The 21,120-nt window shown below is 30.1% G+C and overlaps 2 protein-coding genes across 3 annotated transcripts in view; one reads left to right on the top strand and one right to left on the bottom strand.

The window, feature by feature from the left end:
- The window catches only part of LOC130446600 (protein Shroom-like), a 225,307-nt gene that overhangs the window by 144,773 nt on the left and 59,414 nt on the right, over nucleotides 1-21,120 (bottom strand). The window lies entirely within an intron of this gene.
- Nucleotides 10,032-21,120, top strand: part of LOC130446873 (hydroxyacylglutathione hydrolase, mitochondrial-like) — a 69,307-nt gene continuing 58,218 nt past the window's right edge. Inside the window, exons 1-2 of the mRNA XM_056783380.1 lie at nucleotides 10,032-10,090; nucleotides 10,259-10,425. Coding sequence (XP_056639358.1) covers nucleotides 10,032-10,090; nucleotides 10,259-10,425 — 226 coding nt within the window. The remainder of the gene's footprint in view (nucleotides 10,091-10,258; nucleotides 10,426-21,120) is intronic.

The following is a 21,120-nucleotide window of genomic DNA, read 5'->3' as shown; positions in this document are numbered from 1 at the left end:
GGACTAAGGAAAAAATTAATTTTTCTTATTTGAACAAATTTCTATTTTGATTTTATTCTTTTTTTGATGTTCATGATGTAGGTGATCTATTGATTAACATAAATACGCAAATTGTCAGTGTCAATATCATATTTTGATAAGACTTAAAATTAGTCGAAACTATCATCACCGTTTTTAAAACTATTTTTAAAACAGAAGAGACCTAAAATCAAGAACATTTAGAAGCATTAATATGTCAAAATAAGGAATTGAAGAAATATATATATATATATATATATATATATATATATATATATAATGATGAGAATGAGTTCCTAGGGTGTTTTCTCAACGGATTAACTCACAGCAAAAGATTAAGGGTTGGGTATATGTTTTCTTCAAACTTTTGGTATAATTCTTTTATTGATTCTTTTTATTCTCTCAATATCGAGAAAATAAGATAAATAGCCATAAATATACTAAAAACGAATCAACTATGTTACACAAACAAAACGCGTATTTGACTTGAAAAATACCAAAATATTAACTCAAAAAAATATTCTTGAAAATTAGGAATATAGGAAATGTTCTTTATAAAACCAAATAAATGATCAGTTAACGATAAACAAGATATAAAAAACTTTTGTATCCATATCTTACACAATTATTATACATGTTATACACAATAATTTATAACCATACAGGGTGTTCCAGAATGCTGTGGCATATCAAAGTCACTTTTTTTTACATAAAACACCCTATATTATAAAGCATATTTGGAATCAGTTTGACTTCCCCACTACAATAACATGGGGTTGTGATGTGTTTTACAGGGTATTTTGAAAGTTACAATCAATTTTCAATAAAAATCGTTACAAGTTCAAGAACCTGTACAATGTACGAGAAATTCAAAAATGAGGATCTGTTGAGGCCAAAGCATTCGAATAGCAGTAAAAATTCTGAAAAATTATTTATTTCGTTAATAATCATTGAATCTGGTATAGAGTGAAAGAAAATACTATTACATTATTTTCTCAATTTTTTTCAAATGATTTTTATATAAGTACTTCCTACATACTTTTTTCATCAAAAATTCCCTTAAAATTATTGGTTCTTGAGATATTTTCATTTTTCTATGTAAAACAATGATTATGTGCATATATCTAATTTAACAATTAATTGTTCGTTGGTTAGAGTTTATTGGTTAAAAACTGATATTTGACAATGACATGACATAACATGACAATAGGTACATTATAGTTTTTTGATTTAGCGGTTTGAAACATTTTTTGGTGTTTTGAAGAATTTAAACTAGGACAAAAATTAATCAACTGAAGATGAAATGATTGATATGATCTGGATATTGAGAGAATGCAATAAAAAGGCCTTACGATCAGCAAGAGTATACAATGAACGTTTTCCTGAAAGGCAGCAAACTGCAAAAGCAAGCCTGGACGATTAAACACTTCTGTGGCAGAAGAAAATGAAATTAATGTTTTGCTGGCAGTTACTAAGAACCGACACACAAGTGTAGCGTATTTCCAGCAAGCAAGAACGGAGCTACTAGGGTATATAAATATAGAATTATAAATTTAAATGTATTGTGGTTTTAAGAAAATTAATTTTTTATTTTGTTCAATGTCGATTTTTTACATATGACATACATATCATATTTTTGCATCCATACTATAAACTGTTTCTGACATATGGAAAAAGGTCATTCTTTTTGGCATACTGGGACATACAAACATTTATAAAAATGAGTTGCTACATTATAATATTTTCCATTTCTACTATCGATCTCGTCAATTTTGAGTATACAGTTATTAATATCCATTTCTATATTGTAGAATAATGTTCAGCTTTCTGATTAATTCAATGAATAACCATTTAGAATCAGTAAGTGTAAAAATTATACAGTCCTATTAGTGTTTAATTTCAACTTCCTTTTGAAAATCCATAATTCATAGCCAAAAGCTAACAACAAATATTTATTTTCGTTGGTTAATGTATCTTTCAATTCAAGTTTACCAAGATTGGCCAATTGAGTTAACTGTAAAGATTGAAGACTGAATCTTCCTGAAGGTGGATGTATCGTGTAACCTTGTGATTACCATAAGCGTTTGTGGGTACAGTAATTTTTATAATGAGGTAACGCAAAAAGCGATTCGTTTAAAAATGCTTCTTTCATTCCGAGAGTTTATTAAATTTAATATTGTTTTTGTTTTGTTTATCAGTAACGGACTGGGTGTATTAATGATGATGTGTGAGGTCAATTTATTTTATTCAACTGTATACTGCTGCAACCAATGACGGAGAGAAAACATTTACCGGTTCAATACAAATGATCGTAGTAACTTTATATCAAAATTAAATATAAAACCTAAATAATTGGTTTGTTAGATGATAGTAAAAACTGTTTTTTGTCAAAATAGTTACTTTTATATCTAGTACGCACAATTTTATGTTTGTGATCGAGATATTTTATTTAGGTGCAGCCGAGTTTAAAAAACTGTGAATATTCTGTTCTAAACTATAAAAATCTTATGTAGCATACTGTTATCAATACATGAACCTCATAGTTTTATTACGTTTGCAGAAAAATGTATTCTTTAAAAAAACTAGTCATTGTTAGTAATTTCAATTTACTTCAAAATTTCCAAAACGGGTGTTGCTAAATTTTCGTCCCGAAGTATGAAGGTAGGTAAAGTATGCGAGTGAGGTAGGTAAATTTCCTCTCCGTCATTTTTATAAGGAAGTTACGTTATTGAAATGTTTGAGTAATTGGAAATAATTTATTATCTTTTAAATAGGTATAAATATCTGATAGAGGGTGAAATATTCATCATTCATAGATTACTTTAGGTAATGTAATTAGCTTTCATGAGATGTAAAATAAAAAAATAGTATATTTGAGTACTAAAACTGCCAATTTAATACGGAAATAATGTAATCTTTTGGGAAAAAACGAAATAAGTCATTTACATATTATTAAATTGGTCTTATTGAAATACAGAGTACAAAACTAAACGATATGCGTAGTATATACAGTGCTTTTCAGATAAAAGTATCCATCTTTAATAACTTTTGTAATACTGGTATTTAGAAAAAATCCGAAAACACGTCAATTTATGTTGGAAGGGGCAAGCATTATGGCTTATTTAAACTTACTGGAAAAGCCACCCCTTCACCCCTAGCAGCATCCCCTTTATTTGTTTAAATTACTTTTCATATTTTTTATGTAAAATTTGGATACTCCTCTTTGAGCTGATTTCAAAAATGTATAATACTTGTAGGTTAAAGTGGTTAGTTTATGAGATAAACAATTTTTCTTTTAAGATCACAAATTTTACTTATTATTTACTTTCACCTTATTTGCCTGTACTAAAATGGGTTGTACAACAGTTCAAACTCTTTAATCTTTTTAACTGTGCTATTTATTCTACTTAACAAATCCAAACAACAAAAAACTCTACTTTTTATTAAAGTTTGACATTGTCAACTAGAATTTGTAGTCACTATTGATAGTGTAATTTGATACATTATTTATTTTGTTTCTCTGAAATGGTTTACTCTTTGCAAGAAAGAATTGAAATTGTAGGTTTATACTACCAAAATAATAATTGTGCAAGAGCTGCTGCTAGAATATTTAACGAATTACATGACGGAAGACATGCAACTCATAAGTATGTAATTCAACTGATGGAGAAATTTACCACAACAGGGTCTGTTTGCAATAAAGTGCATAAGCGAGAGGGACTCGTAAATAACGAAGCAATCCAAGTGGCAATTTTAGGGCCAGTCAGCTTAGAGGCTCAACAACCCCAATCGTTGTCAACAATAAGTAGAGCGATCGGTGTTTCATCTTCTACAGTTTTCCGAGTTCTACATAAATTCAAGTACCACCCATACAAAGTTAAGTTGGTGCACGAGTTGAATGAAGATGATTTTGATCGTCGCCTAGAGTTTTGCGAATCAATGACGCAAATTATCAATAACAATCCACAATTGTTAAGCAATATTTGCTTTTCTGATGAATGCTCATGGTCATTAAATGGCTTAGTAAGTAGGCATAATTGTAGATATTGGGCTGAAAGTGATCCACATATTATGCGTGAATTCCATACACAACATCCCCAAAAGTTAAACGTTTGGTGTGGTATCCTAGGTGACCTTTCTTCATCAACGGAAATTTAAATGGTGAATCATATCTTGAGTTACTCAGGGAAGGGGTTGACCCACATATTACAACAATAATAGAAAATGATGATAACCTTTCCGAAGATTTACTGGTATTTCAACAAGACGGAGCTCCCCCACACTATGCTATGCCTGTCCGACAATTTTTAAACGAAACATTCCTCGCTCGTTGGATAGGTAGAAGGGGGCAGATGATGGAGTGGCCACCTAGGTCACCGGATTTAACACCCCTAGACTTCTTTTTATGGGGGTATTTAAAAACAAAAGTTTATGCTACCCAACCAGAATCTCTGGATGATTTACGAGAGAGAATAGAAAATGAATGTCGACAATTAAATCCAGCCGTATTAAGCAATGTCAGAGAGGCATTTCAAAATAGATTATACCATTGTATGGAAGTGAATGGTACTCATTTTGAACACTTATTGTAACTTCATAATAAATAGCACAGTTAAAAAGATTAAAGAGTTTGAACTGTTGTACAACCCATTTTAGTACAGGCAAATAAGGTGAAAGTAAATAATAAGTAAAATTTGTGCTCTTAAAAGAAAAATTGTTTATCTCATAAACTAACCACTTTAACCTACAAGTATTATACATTTTTGAAATCAGCTCAAAGAGGAGTATCCAAATATTACATAAAAAATATGAAAAGTAATTTAAAAAAATAAAGGGGTTGCTGCTAGTGGTGAGGGGGTGGCTTTTCCAGTAAGTTTAAATAAGCCATAATGCTTGCCCCTTCCAACATAAATTGACGTGTTTTTGGATTTTTCCTAAATACCAGTATTACAAAAGTTATTAAAGGTGGATACTTTTATCTGAAAAGCACTGTATATAGTAATTAAATAAGTTTTCAAAATTAGCTAAAATAAAAACTATATATCAATGTAATTATATTTATTATTACTTCACTTACATGTGTCTATTTTATCCCAAACATATCGATGGTATGTTGTGGGAATCTTCTATATATAATAATTGATTTGTGAATTAAGGAATAACTGTGAAACAAACCAAATCAAAATTGACCAAACAAACAATTTTGAAACAAAATGTGGTCGTGGTCATGTATTAAGGTCTTCGATATGAAATGTATTTTCTATTACAGATAGCATCAAATTGATATATAAAATATGTTAAAAAATTTGAATATATAATAACGAATAGAAAGCATTGACTGAACTGTGGGAAATGGCGTAGTAGTAACCACTGAAAAACTACAATAAGTACATCATACTGGGTTTGCTATAATAGAAATAGTTTTTACTCACATCTATCATACTATTAAACTTTTTGTTAGATGCGTATACATTTCGTAGTTTACTTATACAAATATTGATCTATTTATCTTGGGCCTTATTCATTATTAAATGAATCTACTCGTTGACATTTAAGTTTACGATGAATCTACATTAATGATTCAACCTTCTTCATAAAGAAGAAGAATCGAGTCCCCGATAATTTGGTTCAAAATAAATGAGTAAATTGTAAAGTACATTGAAAAATATTTCTTCTAATTCTAAATATCAGGCGACATTTGCGAAAATTACTTTTCGCAGTTATGATTGCACAAAATTTAAAAAACTTTATGCTGAACAGAGGACTAAAATCTCTTTCCAACAAGGTGCCACACGACCCCCTTTCTTATTTAAAACTTTCTAAGGGTGTTGTAGTAAATGAATTTAAAAAATCGATTTGATTCCGGTTTTTTCACACACTACATAATAAATAACGCTAAAATTGAATTTATTTATGAATACATATGCACCGCATACTATATATATATATATATATATATATATATATATATATATATATATATATATATATATATATATATATATATATAGTGATTTTTGATATGTTTATGCTGCTAAATGTTCTTAATTTTAGGTCTCTTCTGTTTCAAAATTAGTTTTTCCAATAATTTTTAAAAGATAGATAAAAATTGACGTTTCGACTTAACTTCAGTTTTTATCTATCTTTTAAAAGTTATTAAAAAAACTAATTTTGAAATATAAAAGACCTAAAGAATATTTAGAAACATATATATTGAAAATACCGCAATTCATAACTAATTAATTCCTAGACGATAAATACATAAGTAATCGAAAGTCGAGACGTCAAATTCTATCTTTCTTCCAAAAATTATTAAAAAACTAATTTTAAAACTGAAGAGACCTAAAACCAAGTATATTTAGATGCGTTAATATAACAAAAGGTCTAAGAAATAAAAAATTAAAAAAATTGACGTTTCGATCTACTTGTGTCTTTATCAAAGTTTTTACTCAAAAAAATTGAACGAAATTTTAATTAAAAGATTTTTGCAATTTTTTCAATCGTAACATTTCTGTAGATGAACTCTGGGCTATATGTTTTAGCCAATAATCATAATGCAATATTGAAATTATATCTTCAATAACTAGAAAAATTGTAAATTAGACAACAAGGTAATCTACCTAAATTTCAAAAAAAATCGCTACTAATGACATGTAAATTCGTTGCAAGCGTTTTCTTCTCTACCTACCAGATTCTGAAGGTACAGGAAAATATATGTCCTCCTTGAAAGGTAAAGGAATGTAAAACGTATGTGAAAATGTAAGGTTTGGATGTGAGTACCAAAAATCTTATCTAATCTAACTATTTAAGGACTATTATATAAATGTTGCGCTTGAATAATAAACTAATCAAAGTGCACCGTTTGTTTGTTTGGTTCCGACATAAAACCCCTCCGACCAATTCACCCTTAGAGATTAAATGGACCATTAAATTCAGGCGACAAATGTGCATGTCAGTTTAGTGGAGGACGTAATCTTAGCGACGAGTAAGAAATTCTAGATTGGATCAATGCATTTTACCTAACAAACCGATCAGATTTTTACTTTTATTTCTTGTTTCCATGATTCCAAACTCACTGATCACGACTTTTCAACTATTAATATTTGCATTTGATGTCTCTTTCTAGAGTTAATATACAATTTACTTGATATTTGATTGTGGAGCTCTGGAGTTATAGGATTTAAAATTTCTTTGTAGAGGAGCAATTGGAAATTTGAAATATTGCAAAAATAAATTGAAGAGAATTGACGAAAATTTATTTGGACAAATTATCTTTATATTTTCATAATAAAGTCAAATATAAAATAAATAGAATGGAATATGAAAGTTCAACAAAAATTAAGAGCAAAGAGCAAAGGCGGATTACAAAGACCAAATTTACTATTGACCTCGATAAAACCTGGATACAGCACTATCCTCCTGAAATGGAAAAATAGTCATGATAGTGGATTGCAAAGAGCGAAGCTATCCCGAAAAAGGCAAAAACGGTTTCATCGGCTGGAAATGTGATTGCGACCATTTTTAAGATAGTCATTGAATTTGTTCATCGACTATCTTCAAGGGTAAAGGAAGAGATTGCAAGAAGCAGCTGCATATGAAGAAAACAATAGTGCTCATGTTCTTCATCAGGACAAAGCCATGTTTGAGATTCACGAATTTCACTTAGGATTGGTTGAGCAGCCACCGTATCCACCAAATCTTGTCCCCAGCGACTTTCCTGTTTCTTAACTTAAATTTCACTTGTAGGAGTGAGATTTTCATCAGATTAGGACGTTATCGCATACGTAAACGATTATATTGAGAAGACGGCAACTATTACTTGGAAAGGTAAATAGAAGACTATATTGTAAAACAAAATGATTAAGGAATAAGTGTCTTATTTCTTTGTTAAGTCAAAAACTCTCCAAATAACCCTCATATAAGATTATAACTATCGGCAATATAAACTAAATTAAAATTTTAATCGGTACTAAAACGAATTAAAAATATATATTTATTCACTTCATAAAGACATAGTCAGTAATAGATATTAAAAACTAATAATTATTCATGAATTTTTTATTTTGAAATAACAAAAAAACAGGAGAATGTATTTAAGAGAGTTTTGACTTGCCACATTCTTTGTGAGTTTGTTTATTAATCAATATTTCTACTTAAAAGGAATTGAAGAACAACAAATATTTAATAAAGCGTATTTTTATCCAGTCATATTCAGTAATGTAGGAGTTTAACTTTTAAATTTCTCAATTTTTTTTATTAATGAGATTCGTTCTTTTAGTCATGGATAATAACAGCAACTATTTTAACGTTTTTTTTTATTGGCCCTACTTTCAGTTGATTGCAGTTTTGTTTTGAAGCGATCTAATTAATTCAAGCACAATATCGATTATTTGGGACACGACAACACTTGGATGACCTTCTGGTATTTCGTCCTTCATTAATAATAGAATATTATCTTATAAGATTTTTTTTCAATTTCTAATTTATTTATATACTATAAGAAAACTGAAGAATCGGCGTGTCTGTCCAGTGGTTTATTTTTCAAAAAAATGATAGGTGATAAGGGAAGTTATCTGAACACAAAAATACAAGTTTTGAAAAAAAAATGACTGTGTACACGCTAATCTCTGGAACTAATAGATGGATGTTTATAAAACTTTCACTAATTTCTTCAGCTTAGCCTGGAACAACATTTAGGTTATATTTGATCAAAATTAGTGTATCTATTTAAAGTTGTAAGATATTTTTATGCTATATAGCCCAACGCTAACACTTTATCTTGTATGTCACATCTAGCAGACGGCACTTTTTCAATTCGCGTAACAAATGAAGGTAGACTGTCGTAATTTTTACGGGTTTCAGGGGTGGACCTTGCTGCTTCTCACACGGTCAACTATACGTTGCTCCCTTCCGAGTAAGTGAAGCAAATAAATTATTCGTATACATCCCGACAAACCAAACGTCTAACGTTGTGTATAAAGAGGCATTGTAAATACTTATTAATTAATTGTTTTTTGGTTTATATATTATGTTGTAATATTTATAAGTGTTATTTTTGTGTAATATATTGATCTTTTTATATCAAACTTTCATTTTACTTATCCTTGGTAATACATAAATAATAAGAGTTTATAAAAATAAACCCTTATTATATACGTGAACAAATTCGCGGGCACAGCTTGTATACTCATCACTCCAGTTATATCACTTAAAGATCGCGTGGTTCATGGAGACCTTAACAATGAATTTTTTATATCTCTGGCTATCATAACATTAATTATACTCTTCTTTAAGTATGTCAAAAGTAGAATATCGATTTATAAAAACCGTTGTTTGAGAGTAAATTTAGTTTGAAAGGTCATACAGGTTTTTTACTAGAGTTGCCTTTAACATGATGTGTCATTGATCTACATTATATATATAGCCCAAGCAAATTTTATTACTAGCTGCTAATCGGGGCTACTTCCGCTTTTATTTTAGAATTGCTTCCAGAAAGCAATGAATAGGATAGTTGATATCTAAGTTTTGAGATATGGCAACAATGATGTAAATATGTCAAATCTGACAATGCCATTATAAATGGTGAACTTACTCAGATCGTGTTGTCAAACGAGTGCTATTTAAGTTGCTTACACATATTTGAAACATTCAACTAGGTCAATTAAATCGCACGAACATTTTCGTGGGCTGATTTTCTGTGTCGATGTGGATCAAACCGATAGCCAGGGTCTGTACACTGGAATAGGAGAAGTTCAGACGATTTTCAACGCCATCTCTGCGACTGGCTCACATCTAAAAGCTCACTTTTTGGTGTTTTATTTTTGAATGTTTGTCAATCTGGATTCTGAAACTCAGTTGCAATCATGTATCGAGAAACAACCTAAGATTATTGAATGAACAACGTCCATCTTGCAAAGGTGTTTGATATTGTTCGTTTATTAGCTTTTTGCATTTTTGTGTATTTAAAAGTTATTATTTGTTGCGAGTTGTGCTGTCGTTTTTACTTACTCAATATGAGTAAACGAGTAAAAGTCTGCTGTGTACCAGGATGCATGAATAAGCAAGCGAAAAGGTGAGAGTAATAATTTACTATTTATCAACAAAAATATTTAAATTGAAATCAAGTTCATATCTATACGAGAATAACTAACTCTTTACTTCATTAATTTGTATTTAGGAAATCATTTTGTTGAATGGTTAAATATGTTGAATGATTTATCCTTATTTTACTTTTTTATAGACATTCCATTCCTACGAATGAAGACGTTTCCAGAATTTGGTTGCAAAGAATAAATAACCCCAAATTAATGCTTGCAGATACCGTATTATCATCACATAGAATATGTGGTATTTATTTTGAACCAATTTGTAGAAACCTCAATGGCAGGTTACCTCTACATTTACCTGGTAAGTACTTATATTTACTGTGACAATAAACCTCTTATGAATCATAGTGAAAAGTTATGCAGAGAAAAAGAATCGCTATTTTTGTTTGTAGGTTACGAAAAAGGTGAAAATGATATTTTTTGGGTACAGGAGTAACCACCTTCCTTTTCAACTCCAAAAAAGCTGATAGGGAGGTATGAAATATGAATTGTAATATATTATTTTCACACAAATCTAAATGCTAAATTGTTTGAATCATTATATATTTTGGGTATAGGCATGTCTCAACCATTTATGGTAATTATAAGCAGGTAGTTATTTAAAAACAAAGAGAAAAGAAAATATTCAATAATTATTTCAGGTGAAAGATAAATTTTATTGTATATTTTATATAATGTAGTTGTCCAGTTGTTTATCTCCATCTCACTGTTGACAGTCCTAAGCCTGCTAAAGTGTGAAGAAAAATTTTTTGTTTTTGGATATAGTTATAAAATGTCAAAAACAAAATAAAAATTATAATAATCATCCTGTGTTTCAATATTCCATCTACCTATATCTTATATAAACCATTTAATTGTGAAATTTAGATGGTCGGACCTGGTTGTCACATAAATTGTAGATGAAACCAAAATATTTTACAAAATACTTTATTTAAACAGCATTTTAATTTCAGGTATATATATTTTCTTGTAAACAACAATATTTGAATTTGAAATGTTAGCGAAATGAAAGTATTTTGCATAATACTTTTGTTTCACTCACAATTTGATGCGACAACTAGCTTCGAGCATTTAAAATTACTCGAGTTATGTTCAAATTCAATTTTCAAACGTCCGCGCATCTACAGCGTTAGCATGGATATGAACCTAAGATTAAATCTTTTTTTTCTTGTCTAAGGATCAAATGAAAAACTGGTACGGAGCCAGTCGGAGAGATGTCGCTAGGATCAAACTTTGTATATATCCGTGTATATAATCTTTGCCGATCAACTCGCTTCGATGTTTGATGATGAAGCACCATCTCGGGCCTCCGTGTTACGCTGATCTTCCAAATTCAATCGTGGCCGAGATTCGCAAATCGCTACAGAATGAATTTCGTAAAGATCTGATATTGCGAGATCATCATGTATAAATTTGTTATATTTCGACTATATTTGATTATATATTTCTTAATTTAAATAATGGTATCGATTAACACTAAAAGTTATCATTAGGTAGTAATTTAAGTAATTTTTCTACTGAAACCTTTGTGAAGTCCTTGTCAATTGTAGCATTTAAACTAAACTACTGATTGATGTCTCTACTCTTAACTGTTATTTACCCAGATTTATCTTCATAAATCACTACGTTCTCAATTGAATAGCAAGCAATTCATCAGAAAAATAATACAGTTCATTAGAGGTTATTAGAGACTGGGTTGGTGTATTGGAAGTAACGTCTGCTTTAGGTACAAGTCAACAAAATTATTTCACAATGCCACGTCCAAGAATATTACAAATAAAAAATAAAATGAATGTAGAATATTGCATATTTCCATATCACTATTATTTTGATCGCTTATTAGATTTAGATAACCTGAAAAAATTGGATATCACTATATATTTAGTAAATAATTTTTTAATCACTCATACTATAATGAAAATGAGCTATTTCAGAATCAGACACTAGAACATGAGTTGTGTAGTTGTGCCTCCGCGAAATGAACGAATAATTAAGTAGTAATTTAACTACTCCTTTTGAGGTTGAAAAGTTTGAGGAATACGAACAAACCTTGAGTCCAAATTTAATGCCAGTGTATGCTAGGACAAAATATTATAAGGCCTTCATTGTCACCTTGGTCAAGTAACAAAAAAGAACTAGACTTTACTTATAAACCAAAATTCATAGCTGTCTACTAAATGACTGTTGGATATAGATGTACGAGTATATCGAATATTACTGATATATCGGATAAATTAGGACGTAACCGATCACCATAATGGATGATATTTTAATAGATATTCAAAAAGAAAACTGTTAAGTATATATTAACGATATCATTGTATATAATACTCACAAGAAAAAATTGATAATTCAAAACACAAATCGATAAATGTTAAATATGAATTAAGTAAAATGAATTCTTCGGACGAATCTCCCAATAAAATATTAGTTTATATGGAAAAATTCACTCTTAAATATTAAAATAAATTAACATATAGAAACCGAGTCACTTATAGTAGAAACTAATTAATTACAAGATTAAATTGATGACGTTAATTTTGAACCAGCTAAGATAAATACCATAGTTATTTTGAGTATCCTTTACATGAAAATTCTAGCTTATAGTAAAATAATCCTGTACAAACTTCAAATCCATGTTAGAGGTATCCATTGGGGTGGGTTATTATTTCATATTTACGTTTTTTCATAAATATATGGACTGTTTTTACAATTAAGATTTATAACTCATAACGGAGCAAACGTAAAAAAAATTAATCAGACTATTGCCTTATTATCTGAAAAATGCTGTCAATCCAGCTCAGAATACAAGAACTGTAGAGCCTATTCTTGTTCTGTTTTTGATTGGACATAGGTGACCCTTAATTTCTTTTTATTAATGACAGAACCTAACCTCTACGCTGATAGGCTATATAAGGTGTCTAGTAAATATTGAAAATCAAATTCTCGTCTTTTTCTTGGTTTCCCCAGGTTGATTTTCACATTTTCCCGGTTGAAATTTCGCGAATTTACTACACTTTTATGAGGATGAATATTTATTTTAGTCAATACAAGTATAATAAAATAACCAAGTTATTTTTTCTTATTCTTCTTCTATCTTTTCTATAGGCAAATTCTGCTTGTTTCTTTTGTTGTGCGGTTAAGTTATATCCATCTCCATCTTTTCCGGGGTCGACCGACACTTCTCCTCCCGGCCGGCGGTTTGTCTCTTACGATCTTTCATTACCATCTGTCATTTAAATACATTACCGCTCATAGAACCCAGTTATTTTTTTGATTTAACTAATTCTTCTACCACTGTTGCAATCAAGTCTTCAAGGGTTTTTTACATTTTTGTTTCCAGTTTTTCTCCCTGTTTATTAGTTTTCTGTTTTCAGATTTCAGCAAATCTTGTGAGTTTTTGACTTTTTGTGCTGCGCTATCATGAGCAGGCATTCCTCATAGAGAGAATCATAGATTTTGAAATATTTACATTTTTTAATCCATCAATTTTTTGTAGAGAATCGTGCACTAATCTTTGGCCTATAAGAGACTCTTTCTTTAAATTTTGAACCAAATATTCTTAGTGACAGAAAATCTTCTCTCTGCTGTCGCATCACCCGCTGTGAGAAATTATAGAAGCCACCTGTTTTAAGCTACCGTTTTCAATAATTTCCATCCAAAAATCATATAGTTTTTTTGTCTTATTTAGCGTAATCAGATTTGCCAGAATAAGATCTCTAAAAGCCTTGTTTGCTTCTTCCAATGTAGTGCAGCATCTGTTTACACTCAACAAAAATGTTAGTTAATTGGAATGTTAAGGAGTATTTTTCTAAAATTTCGAAACCGTAGTTTTTATAATCCTTGCGATAGATTAAAATGTCCTTATCTTTGACCCAAATGCATTTTTTCAAAGACGCTCTTGCAGCATACTCTAAATCGTTATCTTGTACTGTTTTAAGGTTGCAAAATAAACCATTAGCACCTTTTTTGGAAAATATCTATTTTATACTCGTAAATAGGAGTGCTTTGAAGAATTTCACCTGCAACGAACCTCCTCCAGAATCGAAATCAGGTCTTTATAAAGAAATTGAGTTAGAGGCTAATCATTTTGAAAATGTTCAAGAAATGGATCTAGTTCTCCGTAAAAGGACTGAAGAAATTCAGTTCAACCAACAGTAGTTTATTATCAAAGGACTTTTCCACGGTTTGAAAAATTCAAATGATGGCTTCTGATTCGTATTTTGAAGAGAAGGTATAAATTTTTTCAAGATCGGATACAGTGACTGATTCCTTTTTAATTATATTCTTGTTTCCTTCCTGACTTTTATTTTTCCGTAGGTTTACAGCTGCCAGCTGGAGTTCAACCACAGACCTCAACCGGTACACGTTAAATTCAACTCCAGCAACTGGGAACTCAGTTGAGGGCTGCAACCATTCCGGCTTTCCATGGTTAAGTTTCACTCTTATCTTTAATATATAGAAATTTGAGTTGTTTTTAATTTATAATTGCTTTTCTTAGTTGTACTCTTTGGATACACAGTTCATGTAAATTTTTTTTTAAATAAATTTATTTGTTACTGAAAGTTTTATTACTGTTCATAACAAAAAATATTAATTTGGATGATCATGTCCGAGGATGGTTGTTTGTTTTGTTTTGTTTCAACGTCGTTCGTTAAAAACTTAGTGGGGTATAATTTAATATTAACTGTTCACCCCATATAAGTACCACTTATTTATATACTTTAAATAAGGCCAAATACCATTTGCTAAGAAAGAGTCTCCAGCCGGAGAAGTAATGTTACAATTGTATTAATGATAAATAATATCGTGATAATTGTAAATTTTTCCATCAAACTCAGAAATATTCACCACCACATACCTCGTAAAATTTGCAACTCCCTGATCTAAAAGTATAAACGTCCATTAAAGATAAGATGATATTGTTAATATGCGTTCTTTTATCTTGTGAAATACTGCGAACATTGTGTTACAAAAATGTCGTCAGTCAATAGGTCTTTCAAATCTGCAAATTATGTATACATTATTCTCCCACTCACAGAATTCTAGTTCATGGACAACTTTTAAAATTAGTCTTGTCTGGTTTGAATATATTGAATATATGTCCATAAGATTCAAATGACGAAAATGACCAAAAAATTACAATGACTATCCCAAACATAGAAATAAAGTACAAACATGTTTATTATCAGTTTCAACTACAGTTTTTGCTGGAAACTATATAACATTACCAAATACGGTTCACGACCATAAATCCCAAGCATATGGTTCAATGCTTCCTCCCATTCTTGGTTTTGTCTTATATAATTTCGAATTATTTATTCAAAAAATGTATATGAATTACCATATAATAATATACACGAAACCAGTTTCTGTTATTTAAGCAGATATTTTTATTTTGTTAATAATATAAAGAAATTTTTAGGTCAAACTTGAATATAAGTATAAGAAACATGGAAAAAGTATGAATATTATTTTATGGTATAACAGAACAACAAATATTCATGGAGAACATATTGAGAAAGATATGAAGAATGTACTAGGCTTATAAATTTCGCTATACCGAAAATTTGTTTATATTCAATAACAAAAGAGAAACCACAAAACAGAGAGGAAATTTTACGACGTAATCCCTTATACCCAGTTTAACCCAGTCTTAGATTTCTAAAAACAGGTTTTATACAAAGGAATAGATAAAGTACCAAAAACAATTTTTAGCCCTTTCAATAACTTTTTTAATATTGGTGGCGCTAATTTATATCATTTTAAATGAGTGCCACAATTCGAAAATTGACGTGACATCTAAATGAGTCGGATCATTGAATGGAAAAAAAGGTCACAGCAGAGTTGACTGAGTTCCGTAGATTATTATTAACTGTTTTATAAAAAAAAAAATCTTTTGTATAAATATAAGGAAATGAAGATCATATTGAATAACTGTAAAAATTCAAATTGAATATAGTGGTATCAGAAGTGGAAATTTGGAAGAAGCTTAATTTAAGCCCGAGAAGAAGTATCAAGGAAGGACTGAGATAGTTCCATCAAGTACAAAATATGACTGAAGAAGTTATTTGAAGGTATGAAAATGTTTACAATATTTGGAGTAGTAGCAATCAATAGAATCGTCAAAAATGAGGAAAAGACAATGGTGACACTGGGAAAAAAGGTTTTATCTGTTGCATTGTTACAAAGTCGATAGAAACAATGGAGAGATTCTACAAATTACAAATACTGTATCTACTGTTATCATTTTTAATAAAACTACTTGAAAAACTCCTGAATAGTTTCACTTAACAGGTTAATCTTAGTCAATACTTTAGTTTTGTCCTAGATATCATCTTTTGCAAAGGAAATACCAAATTGATAATGAATTAATGGTAAATCTAAATTGACGAGGCAAATCCAACAAAAGTTGTTCGCGCACGAAGCACTTCGAAGCAAATGTTCGCCTGTTTTTTCGGAATAACTGGCCCTACCGTTCCATTAGACCAAACGTAGAACGTTCAATTTTGGATATAATAACAGCAATGGAAGTGTTAAAAAAATCAGGAAAATCAATCGCAGAAGGCGAATCATTCTCCACCACAACAATGAGAGCTCTCGCATATCAGTTCAAACAAAAAGGTTTTTGAATAGTCAGAAGCATCCAGGTCTTTTTTGACTGTCAAGTCTTCTTATACCCGCTGATCAAAAATAAATTCCGAGGTCAGCATTTTTTTTGCCTATCTCAAAATTTATGCAGCAACTCTCATATTAGTAAAATCAATAACATTACAAACTGCCCGACTTGTGCATTGTGCCAAATGTTTTCTCACCACAGTATGTTATATAATACTTGACATATTTTATTGAATACTCAGAACGGTTTCAATATGTTGCGAATAATGGAATATAAATAATAGGCAATTTATTTCTTTTTACATAAGTTTGCTTAAAGCTCTTCAATTTTTTATCTAAAAATCAGTAGGTAATAACTATGTATGAAGTAGGTCATAATTTCAAGTAGTTAGATCATTTGTGTGATCTTAGTTTTTGAAGATAAAACAACACAACTTACTTTGTACTTATAGTGGGTGTGGTGACCTTAAGAAATTGTTGAAATATATGTATAATTTTTTCTTCTGATATCTATCGATAAAAATATGACGTTGAATGGAATGGCGAATGACTGGTGCATTTTCTATAAACGATTAATAATCGTATTGTGCTTAGAGGCGTAAGCACATTGCCAAACAACATGTGCTTATTTCATTGTTATATTCTACTGTGTCATTGAATATACTTCATATGCTTGATTTTATGGATTTCGAGTTTCATGTTTATATCCATTAATTTTTAAATTTGTAAAAACTATATGATTCATTATACTTTTGAGAACAAGGGGTTAACATTGTACATCTCCTCACCATTATCTGAAATTGCCTTAATTTTAGTATTCCAGTGTGTAACGTTCCAAAACTCAATAAATTCTAGATTGTTTAATGCTGAATACTGTAAAATAAGGTGATGTAGTATATGTTAAATTAAAAATGAAGCGCCGATGAGTATTTTCATCCAATCCAGTTCTATACAAATCGATTATCGAGAATTTCCAAAATTGTGCGGACCAATTGTGACTCAATGCAAGCAAACTGTTTATTTTCTTCTCATCCTGGGAATTATTAATTGTGAATCGTTACATATATATGTATATATAAACATAATATCTATTTACACCTATTATTTCGAATTTCATGATCGAAATGTTGGCTTGCCCTTCTTCAACGGAGAAAACAACTACTTTCCTGGCTAATACCACGAAAAATATTGAATTACATCTCATCCGAAGAACGTGATTCCATCGACAACTCGCCGGCAGTCCTAATTACAAGGAGGGTAGTAACGACCTCTCGTTCGGAGTCTCTAATCCGAACTGAAGACACAGCCAGCCGACGCTGCTACTTTATTCATGTGGTTAAAAACTCTTCAGTAAACGTCTTCTGGCGACATCTTCACTGAGTGTGAAGTGATGGATCCACGTTTCAGCCATGGTTATGAAACGGCCAAAAATTCTGCTAACACTCGATGGAAACATCTTCAAGACGCTGTTTTGTTCAACTGTGAGCAAATGCGACACCCTAACCTAGTTACTATGCAAAGTACTGCACTTTTTGAAATGCCTACTATGTTTGCTAGCTCGCGCACTTTCTACTCAATATTTTACTGTCGATAACGATGGAGGAGTCTCACTCAAAGTAGAATCTAGTTCAGCTTTTCTATTCGTTGGGTTAACGCCTTTCAAGTAGAAGTATCACATAACGATGATCTATTCCTTCCATGTTTACAAATTCACTGAAAATGTTCACTAGTAATGGCTGCCAAACAAATACTAAGCAACGTGGCGTCTTCATACTTGAAACATATGCTGTATACAGTATACAGTGGTATTTTTCAAGCATGTCTAGGTCAGACCATCCTCGTAGTTCCTTATACGACTTTTTTCTAAAATGAAAATTTAATGAATGTGATGTAGTTGAATTAACAAGATTGAAGAGAAAATCAAACATGAACTTTAACATGAACTGGGAATATTAAGGACATATAGAGATATAAAATTCTATCTTTTATGTAAAAACACTTATAACAAAAGTAAAACCTTAATTAACACCTTACATTTCATCAATCGTCATTTAGAATATTGCTTTGTGACCTCATTAATTTGATGTTTTCCAAAAAAAATAAACGTGTTCTTGATTTCATGTCTCTTCTGTTTTAAAATTAGTTTTTTAATAATGTTTGAAAGAAAGATAGAATTTGAGGTTTCGACTTTTTTTAAGTATTGGTTCACATTCATAATAACGAAAAAGCTATAAATGATAAAAAAGACCTAAATAATTTAAGTAAAATTTATAGCTCTATTTTGTAAATTCTAAAAAAAACACAAATAATTCATTTGATTAAGTACTGCTACATATTTGAGATGTAAGGACTGAGTAAAAATTAATTTGTCTTGTTAGAACAAATTTCTATTTTGATGTTCATGATTAATATAAATAAATAAATTGTTAGTGTCAATATCATATTTTGATAAAGACTTAAAGAAAAGTGGCAACGTCAACTTTATCTTTCTTCCAAAAATTATTAAAAAAAACAGAAGAGACATAAAATCAAGAACATTTAGAAGCATTAATATATCAAAAGGTCCAAGAAATAAGAAATTAAAGAAATTTGTACGTATATATATACTATATTGTTGACATTATTTCATGATTTTAATTTGGAATGAACTTTTGATTTACTCAATTTAGAGTAACGTCAAGAGTGCATGGTGCCTCTTTAGGCGTTAATAGGGTCTAATTGTTTATATCACGCTTTCGCATTTCAGTTACCACAGATCGTTACATGTTATTACTAAATAAAACTTAATAATTATACTGTTTTCATTTGATGATTATGTGCTAAGTTGAATGGTGTGTTTTTATCAACTCTTGTATATTTTAATTTCAACCTGTTGCTTTTGCATCATTGGAAAACCTTTTCATGCACAGTGGGAAATAAATCTAATCGCGGCTATAAAATCTGCATTCCCTTCAGCCATGATTATGCAATGAACATTCCAGACGGATCTAACGGTATTTCAAAAATACAGGAAGAGATCGATAACTAAAAATGCACATGTAAAAGTAATAATGATTTTAAAACATTATACAGGCAGTTGAATAGGGATACGCCAGAAATTTGTTGTTTGGAAAAAAAACCTTTTAAAAATCTAAGGTTTAGCAGTATTGTGAACATATGATTTATTGAAAAGGAGTGATTACTTAATTTTGAAAAATTATGAAGATTTACCCAAGATGAGTAATATCTTCATTATGTAAAAGTTGAACGGTGTAGTTTATCTTGGTATAGGTGTTTAATGAAAACTGAATTTATGACCACTTTTTTTTATGCTAGTCTCATCTACAAATCTCTAGGTGGTCATAAAAAAAACGAAGATAAAGTGGGTGTTGAAATTTATCTTTATAAACGGTAATGACGGTGGCAAGCGTGGAAATTTGATTTATAAAAGGATATATAAGATAAAAATTATGAATTGCTTCATAAGGCTCACAAAAATTGCTGAAATTATAACCTCAACTCAAGGATTATATAGATATATTTTTGATATGGCCCACAAATTACACAGCTACTATATACACAGTCGAAGGTAAATTCTTCCAAGAAATCAGAGGTTCCATAATTCTCTCTTGATAAAACCATATTAGGGATTTTTTACAGAACAGAATATTTCCGATATTTTGGTTTTATTTTTTTTTTATTTTTTAGTTAAAACTTAAGTTTTGTTAGAAGCCATAATTATAATTAGACAATCGATTCCTATGAAAACTCAATAAATTGAATTAAAATAACTAAAAAATGTTTTTTTATCCTCCCAATATTGTAAACAACGCATTTTGTCACTGTAAGTAGCGTAATAGTTACTAATAAGGAATCGATTGCCCTTGACGACGAGTTGTATGTTAACTTGACAACGGGATGTAAGTGGACTTACCACCTTCGTGTGGTAATAATTTAAACCCTATAAAACTTTTATCTAATTTACCCTATATTCATTAAGTTTCAACTACAAACGTTCATAATATTGATTTTCATATGATTTTGGAAATAAAGTAAAGTTTTTTAACATCTGTTAAACACATTTTACCCTTGTCGAAGAATATATTTTGGTATTTCCTAAAATAAAGAAAAAAAGGTTTTTGAACTACAGGTCATAAAACCAGGTATATGTTTATGTATAGAGTTGGTAATAAAATCCAAAAATGTATTGAGGTTATGAAATAGTGAAATAGGTAGTTCAGTTTTCTCCGAGCATTAACGTTGTAAGAACATACCTCCGAAACTCCAAGTGAAATAAAATAATCTTCCAATTGATAACGTATTTAGTTTTTTCTTTATAAATACACCGTTATCTTATCCATAACTCCAACATGTATAAAATTTTAATTGCAACTCCCTC

This window comes from Diorhabda sublineata, chromosome 7 (genome assembly GCF_026230105.1).
Source record: "Diorhabda sublineata isolate icDioSubl1.1 chromosome 7, icDioSubl1.1, whole genome shotgun sequence".
NCBI lineage: Eukaryota > Metazoa > Arthropoda > Insecta > Coleoptera > Chrysomelidae > Diorhabda > Diorhabda sublineata.
The sequence above is the reverse complement of the archived record's forward strand: the minus strand, read 5'-3'. Positions and strand labels throughout refer to the sequence as shown.